At 38.5% G+C, this 25916-nt stretch overlaps 1 protein-coding gene across 3 annotated transcripts in view; it reads right to left on the bottom strand.

Moving 5' to 3' along the window:
* NKAIN3 (sodium/potassium transporting ATPase interacting 3) overlaps window positions 1-25916 on the bottom strand; it is a 621391-nt gene that overhangs the window by 128588 nt on the left and 466887 nt on the right. For all 3 annotated transcript variants that reach the window (XM_032316116.1, XM_032316117.1, XM_032316115.1), the window contains exon 4: window positions 14182-14379. In XM_032316116.1, coding sequence (XP_032172007.1) covers window positions 14182-14379 — 198 coding nt within the window. The remainder of the gene's footprint in view (window positions 1-14181; window positions 14380-25916) is intronic.

Below are 25916 nucleotides of genomic sequence, written 5' to 3'. Positions count from 1 at the left end.
AATGGGATATTTTATATTTTTTTATGTACAAAGTCTTCAAAATCCAGTGTGTATATTAATTACACTTAGAGTATATCTCAGTTCGGACCTGCCACCTTTCCTCTGCCTTGTGATAACTGCCTACCACATGGCATAGCACAGCTGTAGACCATGAGGAAGACTGGCTTACATGGCTTCAAAGACCCCTTTCAATGAAAAATTCTGAGGTTTTAAATAATGAGGCAGTAAACCCTCAGATGTTAAGATACTGTTCAGACATTCAAAAATGTTATAAAAAAGTGGTATAGGTGGGAGAAATTCTTCCGAAAATAACTTAAGCAAAAAAGAGACTTTATTGATTCATGTAACTGAAAAGTCCATTGGTAGGGCTGGTTTGGATTAGGGCTCAATCAGAACTAGATGCCTGCCTGTGCTCATCTGTGTCTGTATTTCTTTCCTTTCTTACAGATCTCTTTTTCTCTCAGATAGGCCCTACCCACACAATGGTGACTTGCATCCAAGCCCTCCCAATTCAGTAGCCTCAGAAAGGAAAAATTTATGTTTCCTAAAAGTTGAGAATTACATAGCTGAGTATCAGAAATAAGCTTACATGACTATCTGTGAACCAGTCACTGGGTCCAGGGCAAGGACTATGCTGATTGAAAATTCTTGGGATTCCTATTTTACCCTTGAGCTGGAGGGCAGTGGAGCCAGCCCTGCCCTCTCCAGAGTGCACCGTCATCATGCAGAAGGAAAGAGTGCAGCTGCCTAACTACATGTGCGGCTGTCTAACTACATGTGCGGCTGTCTAACTACAAGGCAACTGAGGTGCTGTCATCCAAAGTTAGGGACCTGGAAGTTGGCAGAAAAAGACCATATATACCTGCTCTTCCTTACTATAGTGTGTGCTGTTATCCCCTACTCCCTAGTCCCTCGGCCCACCTTGAGTTACCCTGAAACTTCAGTGGGCAGTTCCCCTGTGTACTGACTTCCATGATTCTTGGCTTGAGAGGGTTCTCTGGCCCCAAGACAGCTTGCTCACATCTTGGGCTGGGCATCCCAGAATACCAGGATTTAACATTCTTAGAGTGGCACTCAACTTGGGAGGATGGAGACACACACACAGAAAGAACAAAGAAGGTGGATCCCCAGGAACCTGAGCTCTGAGCTCATAGTAATAACTTGTTCAACAACCCATTCTTCACTGGCCTTTTGCATTCCCTTCTCCTTGTGCTTCCTTGGGATCACCTCCTAAATCAACTATCTGCAGTGAACGTCTTGTTTCACTTCAGGGAACTTAGATCATCTCCCACGTCTGAATTTCAAAGAGGATTTGAAATGTCTGTTACATCTAACTGGAAGCCATTTCTAAAGGCAATCTCTGTTACAAAATAAAGACCAGAGGCTGTCAGCCATGTATCTTTTGGAGCCAGAGTACCTTGTTTCAAATCTCAGTTCTACCGAGTGTTATCTCGGTGACTCTGGGCAATGGCATATAACATTTTTCCCCTTACTTTCCTTATTTGAAAAATGGGGATAATAATAAAATTGCTAAGAAGATTATATATTTATAAAGTGTGTAGAACAAAGCTTATACATAATAGTTATCACATAATTATCCATTCCTTTTTTTCTGTTATTCTTTCTAATCATCGACAATCATCAGTGTAAGACTGTGTCAACATGTCTTATACCTGTTATACTGAGAGAATCTACCGAGTTAAGTGTAAGGCCAAAAGTATATCATCAATTAATATTTGCTGCTGATAATTATTACGGCAATAAAACAAACAATGAAGATTCAAGTGACTTCCAAAGTAGAACTGAACAGTTTAGAAATAAATCTTTTGGCCTCACCCCGTTGTCTTAGTCCAATCAAGCTGCTATAATAAAATACCACAGATGGGGTAGCCAACAACAAAGGTTTGATTTCTTACATTTCTAGAGATTGGAAAGTTCAAGATCAAGGTGCCAGTGTTGTTGAGTGAGAGCCCTCTTCCTGGTTCATTCCCAACACTTCACTATGTCCTCACACAGTAGAAGGGGCTAAAGATCTTTCTGGAGCCTCTTTTATAACACACTAATCCTATTTATGTGGGCTCCATTCATATGGCTTTAAGGATCTTCCAAATGCCTCACCTCCTGATACTATCATCTTTGCAGGTTAGAATTTCAACATAAAAAGTAGTGGTTGGGAGGCGGAGCACACAAACATTCAGACCATAGCATTAGTGGAATTTTAACTGCATTTCCAAACATATTCTTTTTTTTTTTTTTTGAAGATTTTATTTATTTATTTGACAGAAAGAGAGAGGGAGAGAGAGAGATCACAAGGAGGCGGAGAGGCAGGCAGAGAGAGGGGGGGATGTGGGCTTTCCGCCAAGCTGAGCGCCTGATGCGGGGCTCCGTCCCAGGACCCTGAGATCATGGCCTGAGCCAAAGGCAGAGGCTTAACCCACTGAGCCACCCAGGTGCCCCCAAATGTATTCTAAAAGTAAGACATATTATTAGTTGAATATAAGCACTAATCTTATAGAAATAAATCATGTGCTGAAATGAAATATAAAATACTGACTTTAATATAAGAGATGACAAAGTTTCACTTAATTAGAATTAAATATATATAGTTGCATATTAACAATTTGATTAACCTCTGGTCATATACATTTTTATTAACTCCTTTCTTACAGTGTAGCTCCTATACAAATATAAATTGACTAAATGATCAGGAAAGAAAATCAAAGTTGAATATACTCTATCTGCTCCAGAAAAGAAGGAGTTAAAGGAGAATGCACTTCTGGATTAGAAGCAGGTGAATTTTGCTTAAGCATAGTCATTCCATCAGTCTGAAAGTGAAGAAAGTGTTGACAGGTTGAAAAGGTGTTCTAGGTTAAGAAACTGAAATCCGTTTATAAATTGAATCTCCACTGATTTTCCTCTTTGTTTTTCACGCAGTCTCAGAACTCAGAATGGTTTCCTATTCACACATAGGTATAGAAAGATCTTCCAAAGCTCCATCTGAAAGAATTACCTGGTAGTTTTGGTTTTGATCTGATGATTTACTCCTTTAACAAGAATAATTGGATATTAATAATAATTGGATAGAACTTGCTTCCTCTGTCCAGTATGTTTCCTCTGTCCAGCACATTTTGTGTAAGACAAAAAAACCTCACAGTTTGAAGATTTGGACTTACACAAAATTGTGAAATACATGAACAAGATTTGCAAGTTGATACTTCAGAACTTTAGTATCTTTCCAAAGCATACATGAAAAGACATATTTAGATCTATGTTACCTTTTGTTTTATGTATTAAGGAAGTATCTTCAATAAGAATATTAGTTTTGGGATCTATAAGAACCAGGTTTGATGTCCCCTCCCCAGTCACTGACCACAGGACCTTGGACAAAATATTTATTTTATGTCAGTTTCTTCATATATAACTAGAGATAAGAAAGCCTACTTTTCATTATTCTTGAGAAAATTATGCAAGATAACACTACAGAAGTAGATACTAAGACACATGTTGCACACCCAGCCATGATACTTGTGATTTTTTTTATTACTAACACTGGCTTTAGAATCCTTTATAGCCAAGCATTAAAACACACTTTTCTATTTATTTGGGTTAGTTTAGCTTATTACTGAAAACTTTGTGTATTCTAAAGATTTTAATTGTTCATGTTTCATTGTCTACAGGGCTTCCTGATTATCTTTGCTACCAAGTAATAATTATGCATTACAAATATTTGCTCAAATTTTATATGAATCAATTTTAAATGAAAGAGCTATTTTCACTGATCAGATTAAATAAAGAGCATCACCTTCCTCATAGATTTTTTTGCTATCAGTTTTACTTTTAGTTAAATGTGAAAGGGCAATACTGCACTAATTGCTTTAAGCCATTATGAAATGATAATTTTTAACAATTAGAATGGCATGATTTTTCAGCCTGAAAAGGTATACCTTCTACCTCTAGATGGTGCTTCTTTTAGGCAGACTGTGTTTAAGTTTCACAGTAGATCTGGAAATATTCCTTTAATTATTAAAACTATTTCAAAAAAATGATCTGTGTTTGATTGCTATTATTTTACATGTCGAGCAGAGATAAAAGCTACCGGCGGAGCAAGATTCCCAGACTCAGCTCAGGAACTAGCAGCATTATCTACCCTATTGTTCAAATACAAACCCTAAGTTCCATCCTTCCTTCTTCCTTTTCCTCACATGTCACTTGCGCTTGTCCTACAAGGACTCTTGTCTAAGCATTTCTACTCAAGTTCAAGTCACCATCCGCTCTCAGGTGGTCTATTGGAATAGCCGACAAACTGACTTGTTTTCTTCCATTCTTATTCTCCAATCCATTCCTCAAACAGCTCCAAAGCTGCTTTCCTAAACATAGATCATACCACTGTCCTGGTTGAAACACCATAGTACCTTGCCAGTGTCTTACAATCTAACTCGAATTCTGTGCCATGCCTTCTCTAACGCCTACCTTCTCTCATTTCATCACTCACCACTCACTTGCTTGCTCTCTAGGCTCTGGCCATGTGTACCTTTCTGCTGTGTACCTATTCTGTATACCTATTCGGCAGAATATCCTCTGGACTATTCCTAGCCCCATGCCAATTGACTTCATTTGTAGCTCAGCTCAAATGCCGCTTCCTAAAAGACATCTTCTCTGGCTACTCTGATAAGTATTGACTAAACCAATTTGACCATTTATAATCATTAAGTCCTTTTTGGATAGATACTTAGAGGAAGTCAAGGGCCAGAGTTTTTCTCTCCACAACCTTGCTGAGCAAGCGAGTCTCAGTATAAATGTTGCGACAATATTTCTTAGCAAATAACACAAAGCCAGTTACAAAACTTGTCCTGCAAGTTCAAAGTCCTGGCTCTCTATCCCTTTGGGCATCTGAACGCTGACATTTCGCTTGTGTACCAATATTCCCTAGTAGACTGAATCATACCATGGGGAGGATCATGTCAGATTCTGCTTGTTTGGTTTATCTCCATCCTTTCCTCCCCAAGCCTCCTAGCACAGTGCTTTGTGTAGAAGAGGGGACTTACTGAGTATGTATCGCTGAATGAATGATATACTGCTTGTTTTCATCTAGAAAGAACATGAGATATGACAAAAGATGCTCTTTATGGAATTTGTACAAAATTTGATCTTTCTAAAAGGAGAATGTAAACCTTTTTGAAATAATCCTTATTATTATTATGAAAGCTATTTTTCTTTTTCCCTAATAATTAATCCTACCTAGGGCTAAAGATGAAATGTCTGCCAACAGCTGAATGACATTAAATTACCCTAAGCAAAGCATCAATAAAATTAGCTTTCTTGCTTCTAATATCTCCATAAGCCCAAGTCACAATGTTTGCTTTGATTAATTATTAAACATATCTCAGATTTTCTATATAATGGTTTTTGTGCTAGATATGATTTCTAATTAAGCTTTGCATTTCTCTGATGAAATTGTATTTAAGTCTACCAAATGTCATAACTCACTTTTGCATTTAATAATCAATGTTTAGCAGATTATTTGAAACAAGTAGGGCAGTAATAATTTATAGAAACCTGCAAACATGTCTGGGATAATCATGAGTATCTGGTCCTTTGTGAGACTTAATTTGGTTGTTTGGAAATGGTATGGAATTTGTTGTTTGAGACATAAATGTCTGTGATAACTGATTAACATACTGAATAAAATCCAATCATACATACACCATTAAGGAGAATGCCATGGCATAAGAAGAATATGAACTTTAAATGCATACATGTTTTAGGTGGTTAAAACCCCAGATGCTATGATATTAGTAATAGATTTATGTAAGACCAAATGTCTATAAGAGCTGAGAATTGCTATCTGTAATCTGGAGGTTTCCAAAACATGGATATATATGTAGACAAAATATATGGTAGATTGAGCCAAATTCCATCAGTGAGCAGGTAAGGGATTTATGCATTTAAGTGCATTTCTGACAATTTTGTTTAATATTGTACTTGTATTATAACAGACAAAAATATTAGAAGTAAATATATGATAGAGTATTATTCAGCCATTAAAAGGAATATAGTTCTTCTACATACAACATGAGTGAACCTTGAAAACATTCAGAATGAAAGAAGCCAGACACACAAAAACCACATAATAAATGATTTCATTTATATGGAAAGATCAGAATAGGCAAATCCATAAAGACAGAAGGTAGAGTAGTTGTTGCCTAGGATTGGGGAGGAAGAAAGGATAGGTGGTAATAGCTAACGGGTCAAGGTTTCTTTTGAAGGTGATGAATATGTTCTGAAATTGACAATGGTGTTGGTTGCCCTATCTGTGAATAAACTGAAAATGACTGAACTGTATGCTTTAAATGGGTGGTTTGTATGATATGTGAATTATATTTCAGTAAACCCTTTAAAAAATGTATGCCCCTTTCAAAGAAAGAGTGAGTACACTGCTAAGACATGAATAACAAGAAAGATGTTACTTAAAATTAGAGTTCAGACAAACACTTTGAAACACAAGCAGTTTTACTGACCAGGCATACTCCTGGTTCCTGAACACAAATGTCTTAGCCAAAACCCTTTTGGTGTTGTTAACATGGCAATTCTTCCCCCACAACCATAAACCCTTCCCAATATTTTGATGGTACAATAACTGATTCCTTTATGGAACTCTGCATGGACTGTTGACTCAGTTTTCTGAGGCTAGAAATGAATACATAGAGACCCAATATGCTGGACAGGGAATAACTAATCTAAATACTAATAATTTCAGGTAGCACTTAGAAATTGCTCACATTTTGGCACAGGTAGAAACCATCTATTTCATATAAAAATAGATTTCCTGGGAAAGAGTGATTCCCAGAAGTGGTTGGGCTCTGTGCTTCCAGAGTCTGCTTGAGAGTGTCTCCCTCTCCCTCTCCTCCTCCCCTCACGTGTGCACTCTCTCTCTCTCTCTCTCAAATAAATAAACAAATTAAATCTTTAAAAAAGATATTTTCAAGGGTAAAGGAAACATTTTGAACTATTCCTTTTATAAGTCATATAACTATTGGATAATTATTCATTGCTCTATTTTACTTTAAAAATACTGGAGCTGTCAGTAAACTCACCAACACAGAAGAGATTCAGGGCCTAAACAGCTCTGAAAGATAGACCTCAGCAAAGAGCTATAAGGAGGGGCGCCTGGGTGGCTCAGTGGGTTAAGCCGCTGCCTTCGGCTCAGGTCATGATCTCAGAGTCCTGGGATCGAGTCCCACATCGGGCTCTCTGCTCAGCAGGGAGCCTGCTTCCTCCTCTCTCTCTGCCTGCCTCTCTGCCTACTTGTGATCTCTCTCTGTCAAATAAATAAATAAAAATCTTTAAAAAAAAAAAAAAAAAAAAAAGAGCTATAAGGAAATGGGAAGCGCTCTTTCCAATATCCTAAGGAAGCATGACAAAGTAGTTAAGACCATGCACTCTGGATTCCATCTGCCTGGGTGTGAGGTCAGCTTCGCTTATTATAAGCTGTGTGACCTTGGGAAAATTAATTTCTCTGTACATCTGGGCTTTCAAACTTGAAAAATGAATAAAATAATACTTTCTTCTTGGGTCCTTTTAAAGATTAAATGAGTTCATATTTGCAAAGCACTCAGAGGAGCTCCAAACATATTGGGAGCTTGTTAAACAAATGTAAATGTTAACACAAAAATAAAACAACAACAAAAAAGCCACATTTCACTCTATTTACATGTTTGGAGGCGTATAATTGATAGCAATTGGAACTTATTTCAAAGCTTGTCTTTCGACTTGCATTCTTAAACTGTGTGAGCATATGTTACTGACTTAGCAATAGTATTATCTGCTCCTGTCACTGAGGCATTTACTCTAAGCAGATGGAACGGGTATCTACACAGCCTTTTGAGGATAAAGATTCTGCAGGATACCTTGTGGTCTCATGTTACTTTTCACCCTATTGAGTTTTAATTTATCTTTAAGCTGAATGCATTTGATATGAAGGCAGAAAACAGTGATGAACACTGACATGACCAGATAGATTGAAATGCAAACAGAATGGGGATGATGGAAAAGCCATTCTCGAAGTGTTCTGGGCCCCAGGTCTGACCATGGGACAGCCTCCAAAGACGTTAAAGAGCGAGACTCGTCACCTATCACATATGAAGGAGAATATGTTGACAGTGAGGATTCAAGACAATACGTGTGTGGCGCTTGGGTGGCTCATTCGGTTAAGCAGCTGCCTTTGGCCCTGGTCGTGATTCCAGGGTCCTGAGATCGAGCCCCGCATTGGGCTCCTTGCTCAGCGGGAACCTGCTTCTCCGTTTCCCTCTGCCTGCCACTCCCCCTTCTTGTTCTCTCTCTCTGTCAAAAACAAATAAATAAAATCTTAAAAAAAAAAAAAAGACAGTATATGTGTAAAAATATCTCCAAAGAGAGATAGGTAATGTGAGTTTTAAAGATCTCTTCAGGTTTAGAGATTAGAATTTGTCTACCAGTTTTAAAAAAGAAGCTCTTAAAAAAAATCTATCTTTATGCATGTATGTATAATGTATGTATGTATGTATCTATCTACCTATTATTTAATAGTTATCATGAGCATATGGATCTACTTGCCAGCAAATAATTAATGCCAAAAATTGAAAAAGAACCTTAAGTTGCATATTCATTATTATTAACCTCAGAACTGAGGAATCCACTAAAACGAAATAACTTGTAGTAACTATAGATTTAAGAGTGCCTCCAAATGGTCATGTAAATATTATGATTGAGGAATGTTTAATGATCCAAGAAAAACATCTATAACATCCCATCCAGTCTTCTATGCAAATCACGTGACGATTTAACAGTATGTTAAAAACGTGACACAATACCTAAAAACATTCTGGGAGAAAACACATAATTCCACATCTGTTTTTTGCCTCTTACATCTTATCCTTGACTGCTTATTTAAATCACAAATTCTTTTCCATGTTTTAATATAAAACTTTATATAAAATTATCATAGTTATTGCTATCTATCTACTGATCATGTTGATGTACTGTAAATTGTTATACTATCTTGAACAGGATATGCGTAGACATACCTAGTTTTGCTATCATACATAACAGCGAAAAGAGTATCATGCAGACAGCTCTTTGTTTCTATTGAATTATTTTCTCAGGAGAAATTCCACTGAGTGAGCTTACAGGGCCAAAGGTACAGACATTTTAATGGGCTTTGCAATAAAGAATGTCTTTACCAGTAAGTTGGTAAAAATCTACTTCAATGTTATGTGTTAATTTTTTTTTAAAGTTGTTAAAGTAGTGTAAGTTTAATTTGCACATATCAAGTTACTATTGAAAATAATCACATTTTACACCTTTGTGTACCATTTGGATTTTCTCCTTTGTGATTACATTTGTTTATATTCTTCATTAACTTAATGATTCAATTTCATTGTTTTTATTATTTATTTAAATGACTTCCCCATATGTTATTGATAATGAGCCTTTGCTTATCATATGTGATATGAATATGACTTTTAGTTACTTGTTTCATTTCAACTTTTGTAAGATTTCATGTTCAGATGTTTGGTAATTAAATAAATAAAATATGATACTGTAGAATGAGATTAACTGGTTATAGAGATTCTTTCAATTAGAAATATTTTATCTATATTCTCCAGTGGAAAAAGGAAGTGCTGTCTTTTAGGTTGTAGCATTTAATTTCATATATATGTTTCTTCTTTAAATCTGTGGTGTTACGTTTCCAGAATGGAAATCTGATTTAAAAATATGTACAGGGTAGGGTTTGGAATTTAATTGGACATAATTTTATATTTTCACCAGAAACTGTTTTGCTGTTCTCCTTAATGGGAGTAAAGTAACTAAGCTAGTAAAGGCCCTCTCAATAACACATAGATGCAGAAGAATGAATTCACAGGGAGACTTACGGTCTTGGAGTGGATTGACTTTCACTTTCCCTGCACCTCGGTACTCTCCCCAACTCCAAACAAATAACATCTGCATCAGAAATAACTTGGAAACATGTTGTTTGGATAGGTTTTCTTTACCAAATGGTATGAAACAAAATTAAGACATAGCCTCAGTAAATTACATTCAAGGTTTAAAAATTATGCACTTTGTGTTTTGTAAAACTAAAGTCGAGAAAATATATACAGTTTACTCAACAACTCTGAATGAATAGCTTCTCTGTGTTAGGTAGAGCCATAGGCATTAGGGATATGAGGTAAATAAGGAGTCAAAGCCACAGCGTTCAGGAGCGTGCTACTGGCCTTTCACTTGCTCCTTCAATCATTGTTTCACTCTGATAATTCTGAAATTTTTCATGAAAATATGAAATTTATTCAGTCAGCCAAATGCTCTCAAGAGGCATGAGAGGAACGAGTTCTAGGGAACCAGAATGAGGAAAATAAATACATATTAAGTAAACATTTAGTCCTCAGAATAAAAATTCATGATTGAGTGTCTTATGAAGATGGTGGAAAAGACATTTTTCATTCAGGAAATGGATGTCAGGTATGGGATTAAAGACCTAAGAGTTCAACAGCCCACCAGGATAGAGACCTTGGCCTCTGAAGGACCAACTGGGATAGGACAGGGAGAGGCACAGAGCAATTATAGTAGGAACATCAGTAATAGCAATATATTCCTATGGGAATCTTTGGCTGGTGATCAGAAAGCAAGTGAGTGATCAGACTGGCACTTGGTAATCTTCCCCCCCAGGGGAGCAAGTACACATGTGATGGTGGGTGAGACAGAACTGGGGGCAGAAAGACTATCAACTCTCTGGGAAGTCACTGGCCGTCCTTCCGGTAGAAATGATGAGCAAAAGAACCGAGGGCAGGGGCAGTGCTCACAGAGAGGAGGGACTAACATCATCACATGGCTTGATCTTGGCTACTGCTCTTAACACGTCATCTCCTCCACGGATTCGATTTTGTTCCTCTCCCCATACTGTCCACAGTTTCTCTTTGGATTCTACCCTGAAGTTTAAGTTGATGTTCTGACAATTTGCAAGAGCCCGCTAGGGGCTTTGGAGAGATCAGGGCCACAGGAACCCCCTCTTTGCCTTCTACACTCCCTTTCCTGCTCATCCAGGAGGCCAGTGAGGGAAGCCCAAGACAAGAAGCTGCTGTGCAGAGACAGCAGCACTGATCCAGGGTGGAAGCTGGAGCTCCGGTACTGGGGACAGTTGTGGCACGTGGTCCCACAGGGAATACCAGGTGGTTGTCTTCTTGCCAAATTCTGCTATTTTTGTTGTTGTTGTTGTTGTTGTTGGTTTCTTTCTGTCAGGCTTGTATGTAGTCCCTGTAGATGTTTACGACTGGGATTTCATGTTTTCCAGTTCCAAGCACTACTCTCAGGTGGAACAATACAGTTAGGATTCATCAGCAAAGCAGAGCTGTATCCATGGGTTAATCATTCAAATACTTTCCTCTCCCTTTGCCAGAGAGCTGCTGCCTTCGAATCCCAGGACTTCCCTCCATAATCCTGCCCACTTCCATTGTCCTCTCCTGCATCCTTCTAGATTTTTCTGCACCTCCAGCACGATGACAAGGGGTCTTCCCCCTTCTCCCTGCACCCCCTGGTTCAACAGGCCTCCAGGGTATTGCCCCATCTCAAACCGCTTTATCCCTTTGCCAAGTTGTTGCCCATACAACACAGGCTGTTAAATACTGCAACCATCACCCTCCTTTTCAGGAATAAGACGGACGTCTCAGCACATGCTAGGCGACTGCTACAGCAGTTGCTCCCATGTCACCACATTAAAAATTGCAATTCTAATAATTGTAAACACATTTATATGAAATAAGTGGAAAATATAGAAAGCCCATATAACCACACAATAATAAATAATTTCACAGCTGTGAAACAATTTCAGGGTATATTCTATTTTAATATAAAAAAGATAAAATATTGGAAATCATATCTCACAGGTGTATTACCCAAGAAAAGTCAGAGATGAGCAACTAATCCTTTTATTGCTGGAAGGCTGACTTCTATAATCAGGACCGTTACATGCTGGTGGACAGTTTTGAATATGTCAAGGAATTAATTTATAACTGATGAGTACTTTTAGGTGGCAACATCTATTTTATTTATATTTCTCCTTAGTGTATGTTTTTAGGTGCCAATTCAGGCCCTTATTGAATAAATACTGTAACCTTGTCATTCATTTGATATGGAGAAATGACTTTTTGATTCCATGGTATTCTGCTGCATTATAAAATGTTTGAATATTATGCTATCATTCCACAAAATGGTTTAGCAATTTACTATGAATAATTTTTAAAAGGAGGGAGATCTGTCCAGATATGAAAAATTCTAGAAAAATGCTTCAGAATTAAAACAAAAAAGAACAGGAATCTAGTGTATAATAATAAAGTAGTTGTGTACCTTAAAATAGATTGAAAATTTTTAAGATAATTTACCTCTATATTTTTTTAAAACAATCATTTAAACATATATATCTGCCACAGTTTCATATGTAACCTCTAGGAGATTAAAGAATGACCAGAAAATAGGAAAAGACTGATAAGCATCTATTGACATTTGGCAATATATAGAAACCAAGAATAATCAGATTCCCTGCTATATCTGCCAAAAAAAAAAATTCCTAAATATTGAGGCCCAACCTTTTTCTATTTTTAATCAAGTACAGAATTCGCCTTTAATTGAACTAGAACCCTAAATAAGCTTTGATTTTTTTATTCTAGTGTTTCATCTTTCTAGAAAGTTGTATTTTAAATGTGCTCTAAAACACTTTTTTAGGACTTACATATGCAGATCAAAGAACAATAATTCATACATTGTACAAGTGAGGTGAGATCGCTACATTGGTGGCCCCAAATGAGCCATGGCTCCTGGTATTGTCACTTTTTTATAGCCGCCCCCCTTCACTCAGCTTGGGCTTGGTCATTTGACTTGCTATAGTCAGCATTACTCAAGTAGATGCCTGATAAATGCCTACAAGTTGGGTTTCTCTTGGAACTTCGGTGCCTTGCTATAAGAAAGCCTGTGAAGTTTCTGCAAAAAGACAAGATGGAAGAGGAGGAAGAGGCTGTGGAGGAGACTGTGGTCCAACAGCCAGCACCAGACATATGCATGAGGCTTTCTTGGATATTCTAGGCCCAGCAGAGCTCCTGGTTGAAAGGATCATAGGAATGAAACCTGTAGCATATGATGTGGACCAGAAGAACTCCTCAGCTAAACCCTGCCCAAGCTCCTGACCCACAGAGCTCTAAGCCATACATTTATACTGCTCAAAGTCATTCCATTCTGAAGTGGTCTGTTATGCAGCAGTAGATAAGGGAGAGTAAGGATTTTTCAACTTTCTTTCTAGAAATAATTCCAAGGTACGTTCTTCACTGACATACACCTCTTCTATTTCTGTTGTCTATTTATTCACTATTGAGCCTGTATCTTTTTTTTCTGACTCTACCTCTAGCCAGTTGGACAAAAGGACTGAGATGGATAGTTGGTTTGTATAAAAAGTGTGATTGAGAATGGCTTTATTACACATCGACTCAACATGCCAAGTCCTTGCTGGATCTCAAATGAACACCATTCTTGATGATGGTATATATCTTAAGTTAATGTCAGTCCACATGGAATCAAACTGTAGGTGGGACAATCTGGTAGAAGAAACAAACAGATTCCCGACACATACACCTTGTGTGGTCTATTCAAGCCATTTCTTCTCTCTGCTCCTTTCTAGGAATTATATCAAGACACCAAATGTTAGGCACTACAATGTAGAAAACTCTTTGGAGGGATTTGTTTTCTTAAGGATTTATTATGTGAAATATGAGTGAGCAAGCCATTGAGTGTGTTTGCATCCTTCTTCCTCCGGAACTATTAGTTAAAGAATGCTTTCGACGTAGAAGTAGTAGCAGAAGTGTAAGTAGAGAATGTACAAGGCTACTTCTGGGGGACAGCGATGCTATTTCCTTCAATGGTATGTATGGTTAGAACTGCAGCAACTAACTAGTTCTAAAACAGAGTGGATACCAGGAGGAAAAGATGTAGCCTCATTAAGTAGAGCTGATTTAGGATACTCGCTGTTACTTCCATTGTTTAAAGGATGTTCTCCATGTGCTTATTTAAGGCTTTACCTACCAGATGTTTGTGAGCAGAGGTTTACTTACAAAACGCCAATGAAAGAGAGTCTAGATCAGATGATACAAACATGTTACTTACCGAGAGGAGTATCTGGACAGCACTGTGGATGACCTCTAGGTACTGGAAATCAACAATGCAGCCTGTGACGGAGACGTACGTGTAGTCGTCCATCATGCCGTGGGCCGATGGAGGCAGCACTCTTCGGACACAGCCGGGCCCATGTTCCCGCCACCATGACCGGTGTACAGAAATGTTGAATGTCATCAGATCTGTATCCTGGGTGGGCAAAAGACAGAAGAGCAAAAGGAGACAATGCCATTATATCACATCTTTGGTTTTCAACCTTAGGAAGAAATCAGGGATAACTGGGTGACTGGCATGAAGGAGGGTACATGAGCACTGGGTGTTGTATGCAACTGATGAATTATTGAACATGACATCTGAAACTAATGATGTTCTGTATGCCAGCTAATTGAATTTAAATTTAAAAAAAAGTAAAAAAAAAAAAAAGTAAAAAAAAAAGTAAAAAAAAAAAGAGGAAGAATTCCAGATGAGCAAAATTGTTTAAATTTCAAGTGAAAAATAACAAAAGACAGAACCACAAATGACTGTGTATGCCATATGCCCAAACTATTGGATTACAATTGTTTAATATAGAGATACAGTCCTTTGAAAAGTAACATTTTAATTTTAGCCCACACAAAAATCCAGAGACAAGACCCATACATTCGTTCATTTTAAAAATTATTTTGTTCAGTTTGAAACCTTTCTGCATTTTCTTGTTCTTCATCATCAGTATCACCATCGTGGGCTAACAGTTAATGAGTGCTTTTTTGCATGCTAGACATTGTTCTAAGCATTTTTCATACTTGTATCTCCTTTAATATTCATGCAGGTACTATTACCAACCCAGTTTATAATAAGCTGAATAACAGTCCTCCCAAAAGACATTCATATCCTACTCCCTGGAACCTGTGAATTTTCCCTTCTTTTGGATGATCTGAGTGGGCCCTAAATGTAATCACTTGTATCCTTGTAAGAGGGAGTCTGAGGGAGATCTGACACGAGGAAGAACAGGAGAAGGCAGTGTGCGCATGCAGGCAGAAGGAGGAGTAACAGGGGCACAAGCCCAGGAAAGGTGGAAGAGATAAGGAAGGATTCTCTTCTAGAGCTCCAGAAGGAACACGGCCCTGTCAGCACCTTGAATTCAGACCCGCGAAACTGATTTCAGAATTCTGGCCTCCAGAACCGTGCGAGTAAGTTTCTGTTTGTAGTATCTTGTTATAGACCAGCCATGAGAAACTAAGACAGATTGGGCAATAGATTGCCCAATCTAATGAATAAATTAAATAAATTGCTTCTTTAATGAGAGACCCCCAGACCTGATCCTATGCAGTCTGTACTTCCAGCTATGAAGTTTGTGCTATCCCTTTACCTACTCTGTTCTCCCTCAAATCCCTATAAGTCCTCAAACCCTAAAAAGAGAGCTGGGTGCTTCCTCTTCCCTTTTTTCCAGAAAATACCTCTGACAGCCAGAGTGAAAGAACAAAGAAGGCAATCTTTGACATTTACATATCAAAATAAGCTGTCTAAGCTTTTAGCAGAGACAACAGCCCAGGTGTTTAATCCTCAAAGGAGGCTTTTTAGTATTTTGGGGGAATGTCAGCCTTGAACAACTAAGAGCATACGGTTTTTGCCATAACAATAGATTAGAAAAAATACAGGAGGAGCCAGGATCTCGACTTTCAAATAACCTAAAAGTTACAGCTGGACGGTGGAGCCAGAAGGAGCAAGCATGATGATGGGGAGCAACCCGCCTCCCCCAACACCCAGGACCAGGACACTGCACCTGCAGGGAAGCCCCAGGAGCGGGAGGGTGTCCGCTTTTGTTGATTTCCCAGCCACCACCATGAGGAAGCTCCCGAACTCACTAGTGCCACGGGGACATGATGGTCTTAGCTCAGAAGCCCAGGGGCTGCCTCATGACTGCACAATACAAACGATGCTCATCCTCACCTCAGTGGGATAAGGACAGTCCCGACCTCAACGGCATAGGACAATTCTAAGGGCCAAAAATTGATTTTGGAACTAGTGTGAAATGGAAAGCTCTTAAACTTATATGTGGTGGGGGCTGGAAGCAAACAGTGTGAGACCTCCCCGAGCAAGGACTCCCTGTTATTCCCCGCTGTCTGTGAACATGAATCATGAGGTAAGAAATATGTTCAGTTCATGCGAGTAGGAAAAGTTACTCTGCAGTTTTAGATTTCCCTCAATTTAAATGGAGACAAGGCAGGGACCCAACACAGGTCCCCTGAACGCTGACCACAAAATCCAACATTCCTTGGTAGCGGAAACTCTATACCTCTTCTTTTTTTTCTTTAATTTATTTATTTGACAGAGGGACAGGCAGTGAGAGAGGGAACACAAGCAAGGGGAGTGAGAGAGGGAGAAGCAGGCTTCCCACTGAGCAGGGAGCCCATTGTGGGGCTGAATCCCAGGACGCTGGGATCATGACCTGAGCTGAAGGCAGATCCTTAAGGACTGAGCCACCGGGGCCCCTCAGTACCTCCTGAGTAGCATATCTAGCAGGAATGAGGAAGCAGGATGCTCACCGAAAGAGGGACTCCACTGTGAAGACTGGTGAAGACCAAACCAAACCAGTCTGTGCCAAGACAGACCCCAGAGCTGACCTTTCACCTACTTTCCCCTCCTTCCCCCTTTATAATGTTATGAACATTCTAATTAGACACATGATACATGAAGAAGCATGACACGCAAGTGCGCAGGTGCCAAGAAATTCCCATCTCTACATGCTTGAACATCAGTCCTTTCCTGCCTCAGCTCCTTTACAAAGTTTGCGGGCCTTTGTTCTGAAATCCAGTCTGAAAGACCCTTTCCTTTCTGCTACCTCCCTTGTGCTGGGGCATAAGTCCCAATAAAAAGCCTTTTCTGGAACTTCAGCATGGCTTCAGTCAATTTCTATTGCTTGGAGAGCCCTAGGACCCTTGTGGGTTAAAACAAAAAAAACAAAAAAACCAAAACACTACTATTGTAAGTATGCCTCTGATTAGATCGCTATTAAAACATTTTACATCTTTTTTTTTTCTTTTTTGGGTTGTTGGTTTGTTACACCTATCATTCAGTTACCTTCACAGTTACAGCACTTTATTGATAATAGAACATTTTACATCTTTTTTTTCCCCCTTGGTTCTCGGTTTGCTACATGTATCATTTGCAGTGCCCTCTGAAGGGAAAATATTATAGAAAAATAATTGCTTTAGCTAGTGAATTCGGTTTAATACAAGGCAATTTACCTGCAGCAAAACTGCACACTGACTGCTCCCTTTCCTGACCATCAGATTTAATCTCTTACAGTTAGCCCTGATCACAACCGAAAAACTATTATTTCCGTTTTAATAGAATTCATTAGGTTCAGGATGAACTGGCGTGATCTCAAAAGTCATAGCAATTTCTACTCTTTAAGCATTCTTAACCAGTGGCCTTTTCTATTGCTGGACTCTAAATTCCTTTCAATATGACTTGGACTAAAATTTATATTACACAAATAAAACAAAAGTGAATTTATGAACTCATGATACAGATTTGTTACACTCATAAAATCTCTCTGTGTAGTTCTCACTTAATTTGTTGGCACTATAAATATTTATAAACTGTACTGTTTTTTGCAATGGCTGTATTAAAATTAGAATGAGAACATCAGTAGTATCAAAGTATACTGAAAGTTCAAACTTCTAACTTCGATTTGGTGTAAAATTGTATTGCAAGTTTGTGTCTGATTTCAAGCCCCTTCAGTGGCTAGATTTCAAACATTTGAAAAAAACCCTTAACATATGATTAATCAATTTCCTATATGAGGCACATCAGAGGAAATGCAGCACAGAAAACTATAATAGTGTTCTTTATAAAGAAAAATAAATAAATACAGAAGATCACTTGGTTTGTTGAAGCTTTTTGTTACCACACCAAAACCTGTAGTTTTGAAATACATGGGTTAATGCTAAACGGTTGATCAACAAAGGAATCTTTAAAATAATTTTAAGTAGCTCAAATATCATTTCTCTTTCAGTTCTTGGAGTTAGAATATTATGTGATGATATAAACCCATCGTGGTTAAGAAAATTGGCCACTGGTATCTTTGTCATTTTCTTTATAATTTAAAAGATATAAACAATGATATCTGTTTTTATGCAAGTGTAAGTGATTACCAAAGGACTGTTTTGGGGAACAAAGAAGAAGAAAGCAAGGAGGGGGAAGATAAACATGAAATCAAAGCAGAAGGGCTTGCAAGGCATGAGGACAGCCTGGAGAGAGACAGCAAGTCAAGCCAACAGAAGGGAGAATCAGGGAAGGAGGTAAGGCCAGAAACTCAAAGCCTGGTAAAAAAGGACTAATGAATTTGATGACTGGTTGGGCGGGGGTGGGAGGGTAGTTTTTCATAAAGTGCAATACCACAAGAGTATTAGGAGTGGAAAACTGGATTACAAGGAATAGAGGGGACTGAGAAGAGAGAATTTGGTGTATTTTTTCCTGAAGTGTGCAGGTAAAGGTAGTGAGAACATAGGACGGTAGCTTCAGGGGTGAGCAAGTCAATGCACGGAGAACCACTGGTTAGCTCTATCTGCTCACACTCACAAAGCTGTGACTTAGAAGAAAATGATTCCAGAATAGCTGCTTTCTCCTAATATCTAAGCAAATATTGAATGTTTAGAAGTTCTTTCCTCTCTCTAGTGAGAATTCCGAACTTGTTTCCATTTTCTTCTTGAATTAAACAAGAAGGAATTTCTAGAATTCTTTGAAATGTTGTTCATGAACTGTGTAGGTGGACATACTTGATTGCATCCCATTCACAAGAAGTGTACCCACCGTACCACACTCAGCTCAATAGTTACTTCTTTTATAGTATACCGCTATATAATTTCTTACTAATCAAGGAGCTAGTCTTTGTCTTTTCTTCTGTGTACTTTCAATCATCTGCTTTGCGGGGGGTATGTGTCTAATTCAACTTTAGCTAATCCTTTCTACTTCTAGAAATGGATTCTTGACTGCTAATATTCTTTTTTTTTCCCCCTGTTTCCTTAGTTGTGGCTCAAAGAGTCATCGAATCTACGTTTATGCAGTATTCTATTTTCTTTGTCTTTTTATTCTCTCTTATCCTGAGCCAGCCCCTCTGAAAGTGAACACATATTTAATGAAATAGATCTTGCTCAATTTTAAAGAGTTAGCATGGGTTTATATTTATATAACAGAATTCATGTCAGTTGAAACTTCTTTTGAAATACTTGTTCATCTTAGAATATGAATTAGACAAGTTAAAACAACTTTCTCACCCTTTTAATTTTTTTTTTCACTAAAGCATTAAACATTTCAGAGGGTACTGTACATCCACAGAATAAACACAGTGCTTGGTAGTGAGGTAGAAGTGTTTAGAGCGCATCATACAAAGATTTGGAACCAGTTCAAACATATCAACAATTATGTTATTTTCTTTAGAGAAAGGTTTAAAAGGTATTCAGGCTTCCATTGGGAAGCATTCGTCATTTGCTGTTGCTTTCTTAGAGAATCCTTGTGCAATCCATGAACAAGTCATAATCACTTAGGTTTATGCCACTGGTTCTGGAGATAAAGAGCAGTCTGCACCTATAAATGCAGAGAACAAAGTGGTGGTTGCCAGAGAGTGGGGGTGGGGAGTGGGAAAAATGGGTGAAGGGAGGTGGGAGGTACAGGCTTCCAGTTATGAAATGAATTAAGCCACAGGAATAAAAGACATAATATAAGAAATACAGTCAGTGATATTGTAATAGTATTGTATGGTGACAACTAGTAGCTACACGTGCGGTGAGCACAGCATAATGTATAAATTTGTCTAATCACTCTGTTGTGCACCTGAAATAAGGTAGCAATGTAGCAACTATACTCAAATTTTAAAAACTAAAAGAAAAAATCAGTCTTCCAAGTAAGTGGCCATTGATCACTTTGCCTTCCTGTTTCCCATCTCTATAAGTAGGTATTGCTGGGATTTTTCAATTCTGTATCATTGGTCACAGGCCAAAGGCTGAAAAAAAAGTAATTAAGCCTTTTGTACTTGTTCTGGGGCTTAATTCTCTGGATTGCACCATTACAGGAAGCAATGACGTCTCCTCGATCCAGCCAACAGATATTTCCAGAGTTGCTATGATGAGTTACGCATTAGGATGTAAGACTGAAGAAAGGCGATCTTATCCTGCCCTCATGGAACATACATGCTAGTGGAGAAGCTAGATAATAAAGTAAACAAACCAGTAGGCAAAAATAAGTATACATTTTAAAAACCAGTATGAAGGAGATGATGTGCTGGAGAGTGGCTGGGGTGTGGAATGGAGTTACTTACTACCAGATGGCCAGAGACAGAAGGCATGAACAGACACTTTTCCAGTGAAGACATACAAATGGCTAACAGACTCATGGAAAAATGTTCATCATCGTTAGCCATCAGGGAAATTCAAATCAAAACTACACTGAGATACCACCTTACACCAGTTAGAATGGCCAAAATTAACAGCACAGGAAACAACAAATGTTAGAGAGGAGGTGGAGAAAAGGGAACCCTTTTGCACTCTTGGTAGGAATGCAAGCTGGTGCAGCCACTTTGGAAAACAGTGTGGAGATGCCTCAAAAAATTAAAAATAGAGCTATCCTCTGACCTTGCAATTGCACTTTTGGGTATTTACCTCAAAGATACAGATGCAGCAAAAAGAAGGGCCATCTGTACCCCAATGTTCATAACAGCAATGGCCATGGTCGCCAAACTGTGGAAAGAACCAAGATGCCCTTCAACGGACGAATGGATAAGGAAGATGTGGTCCATATACACTATGGAGTATTATGCCTCCATCAGAAAGGATGAATATTCAACTTTTTTGTCAACATGGACAGGACTGGAGGAGATTATGCTGAGCGAAATAGGTCAAGCAGAGAAAGTCAATTATCATATGGTTTCACTTACTTATGAAGCATAAGGAATAACATGTAGGACATTAGGAGAAGGAAAAGAAAAGTGAAGGGGGGAAATTGGAGGGGGAGATGAATTATGAGAGACGATGGACTCTGAGAAACAGGGTTTTGGAGGGGATGGAGGTAGGGGGATGGGTGAGCCTGGTGGTGGCTATTAAGGAGGGTACATACTGCATGGAGCACTCGATGTTATACATAAACAATGAATCCTGGAACACTGTATCAAAAACTAATGATGTATGGTGACTGACATAACACAATAAAAACAAAAACAAGACGGTCAGAGAAAGCTTCTTTGATAGTGGATATTTGGGCTCAGACATATTAGATGAGTCTTGCAAAGATCACGTGATGGCAAAATAGTTTCAGAACTCCAGGTGCTGACTGAAGGATCCTACAGCTAGAGGGAAGCTGAGCTGAGGATAAAAGTGGTATTGTAGTGTGTGTGTGTGTGTGTGTGTGACAGAGAGAGAGAGTGATCTCTGTCCATGGAAATGGCCTAGACACAGTGTCACTCCAGTAGCAACAAACACCTCTGGTTCACACCCCCCCTGTCATAAGAACTAAGCTTGTCCTCTGGAGAAATGCTAAATCCAGTGTCGGTACACGGAAGGAACAAGGAGAGCGTGAAATGTATTTTGCGCTAAGAAACAAGACAGTTTTCCAAAAATTGATAAATCATGTTAAAAGGATGTAGGAACCAATATAATGAGTCTGTCTGGCTGAAGTTGTAATGATTTGAGCACTAGAAAGAACCAAGACGGAGGCCCACCAAACACAACGAATCAATGAAAATCTATGACTCCATAATGATCAAAAAGGAAAGGCAGAAAAACTCATTGTTAATATTTAAAGTGGCTACTTAAACAAGACCTCTTGTGCTTTCTGCTCACTTTTGCTGTTAACTGCTGTGAAAAAATGTTTTGTTAATTATAAAAAAAATCGTACTTGAAAAATGAGTAATTACAGAGAAAGAATTAAGTATTTATTTTGCCTTTTTCCAGTAGGAATTCTATATCAAGTTAACCAAGTTGATGAAATAAAGCTTTACATTACTGATGACTGTGAGGCAATAAATATAGGAGAAATAAAGTAATTTAAAGACTTTTTGCCAATTTTAATGAAAGTGATCCTTATAAGGATTAGCAAAGGGTTATTTTAAAAATTAAGTACATAGTTAATCCATGTAGTGCCTAAGAAGATAATACAGGTTTCTTTTTAGTGTCAAGCAACACTTAGAGAACAATAATAACAATAAATACATCACATTTCAGAACTTATGAAATGTACATAAAATGATATTTAGGGAAAAATTTATAGCATTAAATGTTTATGATAGAAGAGAAGAGAGGTTGAAAATACATAAGCTAAGCATTCAGATTAATAGTTTTAAAAGAATAACAAGTTAAAATGTTAGAAGAAAAGATGAACAAATATAGATTTAATTAACAAACATTTGTTATGTGCCTATGCTATTCTGGGATCTGGATTAATCCATGAATAAAATAGACAAAAATTCCTGCTCCATTGGAGCTAACTAACATTCATGTATGGGAAGACAGACCATAAATGTAACAAAAAATAAAGTACATTTCATGTTTGAAGATGACCGATATTTAAAAAGAGTAGAATAAGCACACAGAACTATCTAATAGTAGAAGGTAATTAAAAAGAAGTCAAAGATCCAATAGAAAGGAGCAACAAAGCACAAATTAGATTCTTTAAAAATCTGTAGTAAAATTAACAGTATCCTGGGAAGAGTGATCAAGCTTGGTATGACTCCCCCTTGTCCAGACGTGGCTTGGTGGCCACACATGAGCAGGATAACCACCAGTCTTTAACAGAATTATGTGGCAACACTGAGAAGTTTAACAAGGTAATGCCTCTCAATTCTGCAATTTACCTCTCTGCCTTTATCGTAGCTCACGTATCTACCTCTCTATATTGGTGTTCTTAGCAGCGTTGTTTGCAACAGCTAAAAGTTGAGAACCACCTAGTCTGTCAGAAATTAATAAATTGGTATTCATGCAATCACAGGCTATGTGAAGTGGAAATAAATTAAGTAAGCTTATGTATATTAAAAATGATGGATCTCTTGAACATAATGTTGACAAAAAGAATCAAGTTGTGAACAGAATATTGTATGACCTGAGTAATATAAAGTTTAAAAAGTTGTACTAATACTAAATTTTTAGGAATGCACATATATATAGTAACACTTGAAATAAATATGCAAATATAACAAATAAATGCAGAATATAGAGTGAAAAAGGGGATCAGGAAGCAGTAAACAAGAAGGGTTTAGCTGTGTTGGGAAAGATTTGTCTTTATTTCATTGGTGATAACATGACTATTTGTTGACTATTTCATTACTCTTTATTAAGTATTACATACTGCTTGCAGATAAAAATTTTAAAAATGTCCTTCCATTCCAGTTGCCACTATCCTAGACTGGTCAGCCACTGTTTCTCCAGGACAACTGCAATGACTTTTTTTTTAGATTTTATTTATTTGACGGAGAGAGATCACAAGTAGGCAGAGAGGCAGGCAGAGAGAGGGAGGGGGAAGCAGGCTCCCTGCTGAGCAGAGAGTCCGATGCGGGGCTCGATCCCAGGACCCTGAGATCATTGACCCTGGGCTCAATCCCAGGACCCTGAGCCAAAGGCAGAGGCTTAACCCACTAGGCACCCAGGCGCCCCTGCAATGACTTTTAAATACAACTCCTGGCATCTCTTGTTTTCCTCAGATACGTTTTCTTTATTACAGCCAGAATGATATTTTTTTGAACCCAAACACATAGACGTCACTAATTGCTTTAAAACACCTCAAGGCTTTCCCACTGCCCAAAGATAAAAGATTAACTCCGTGGGACAGCTCGAGAGGTCCTACCTCCCCCGCCTCTTGTCACTTCTGCAGACTCTTGTCCTTCCCTTCACCATCGTGCTCCAGCCACGTTGACCTCCTGCCCATTCCCCAGCTGAACCGTTCTGTCTAACATGTTGGTCTTCACACACCCTGTTCCTTTTTCATAGAATATCATTTTTCACTCTCACCTTCCATCTGCTTTCTTGTCCTTATAATCAGCCATCCCCCAACCTGGGTACCTGACCAACTCCCATTTATTTTTATGTTTTAGTGGCAACCTCACATCCTCTGGAAAGTCATCCCTGAGCCCTAAAAAGTCTGGGCGATAGAACTCTTCTTGTGCTCCCAAGTGCCCAGTTCTGCCACCTACTTTTATATCTTTGGGTAGCGAAGACTCATTCCTTTTTTATAATCAGTTTTCTGACTCACCTACAAGATTATAAACCATCTATAATCAGCACTGTTTTCCCATGCCAAGCTTCTAATAATGGCTATACACACACACACACACACACACATATATCTCAAAAGAATGAACAAACTTAGTTACTAGGTTCTTGAGTCACAATTTCAGTTGAGAATAAAAAACAAAAACAAAAACAAAAAACACCCAGAAAGCAACTACCCATCCATCGAAGTTCCTCTTATGTTGCTTGTGGGAGTGTGAATTTGTGCAGCCACTGTGGATAGTTTCGTATTCCCACTGAAACCAGGTATGTGTATGTCTTATGATCCAGTGTTCCCACTGGAACCCATTGTCAACCAATGTATGTAGCCAGGAGAGATGAATGGATATACCCACTAGAGACCTGTACAAGAATCTTAGCATCTTTTTATAGCCAAAGTCTGAAAGTGCCCCAAATGTCCATCAACAGTAGAACCGATAAATAAAGGTGGTATGGTCGTAAGCTGGAAGCTACACAAGAAAGAAGAAGGAACATGGTTAAATCTCATGGACATGACGTTGACTGAAGGAGATCAGGCTCGATAGGGTATATACCACGCGATTCCATTTCTATGAGATCCTAAGAAAGGTGGGACCGAACTGTAGTGATGGAGGTTGGAATAGTGAGCATGGGTACGTTGACAGGAAGGAGGGCTGTCTCTAAAGCTGGCGATTACATGGTGTTCGAAAACCCTACAATTTCTTCAAAAGCGTCACCACCTTTTGTTTACTATATAAGAACATTGAAGTTGCAGGGGTTTTCAAATTGATAGTTCCCTGTTTCATTCATTTTGGAGTTGACATCTTAGCAAATGCATTTCTTTCTTTTTTAAAGACGTATTTACTTGAAAGAGAGAGAGAGAAAGAGCGAGATTGTGCCCACAAAGTGGAGGGAGAGGCAGAGGGAAAGAATGTCAAGCAGACTCCCTGCTGAGCACAGAGCACAGTGTGGGGTTTGATCGCAAGACCCTGTGATCATGACGTGAGCCGAAATCAAGAGGCGAACATCCAGGCAGCCCCCAGACGCATTTCTGAAGAAAGGTAAGTGTGCAAAGGAATAGCAGTCTTTCTCATGTGTAATTAAAATAATTGAGGCACTCTGCAAAAGTAGGAGGAAAAGAACCATGGCCCAGGGCTCCTGGGTGGCTCTGTCAGTTAAGCATCTGTCTTCTGCTCAGGTCATGATCTCGGGGTCCTTGGATCGAGACTGGCATTGGACTCCCTGCTCAGAGGGGAATCTGCTTCTCCCTCTCCTTCTGCCCCTCCTCCCCCCTCCTCAGTTGTGCTCTCTGCTCTCTCTCTCTCTCTGGCTCTCTCCCTAAAATAAATAAAAATCTTAAAAAAAAAAAAAAGCCAAAGACTTAATTTCCTTCCTGAAATTAGTCTGTGGGTGTCCTTTGATGCTATTAGAAGGAATCAAACAAAAACTTGCAGTTTCCTAATAATGACTGAAGAAATCATTAGTCCCATTAGAAGAGATTATGTAAATGAA

This window comes from Mustela erminea, chromosome 16 (assembly GCF_009829155.1).
Source record: "Mustela erminea isolate mMusErm1 chromosome 16, mMusErm1.Pri, whole genome shotgun sequence".
Classification (NCBI taxonomy): domain Eukaryota; kingdom Metazoa; phylum Chordata; class Mammalia; order Carnivora; family Mustelidae; genus Mustela; species Mustela erminea.
Note: the sequence above shows the minus strand (reverse complement) of the source record. Positions and strands in the feature narration are given on the sequence as shown.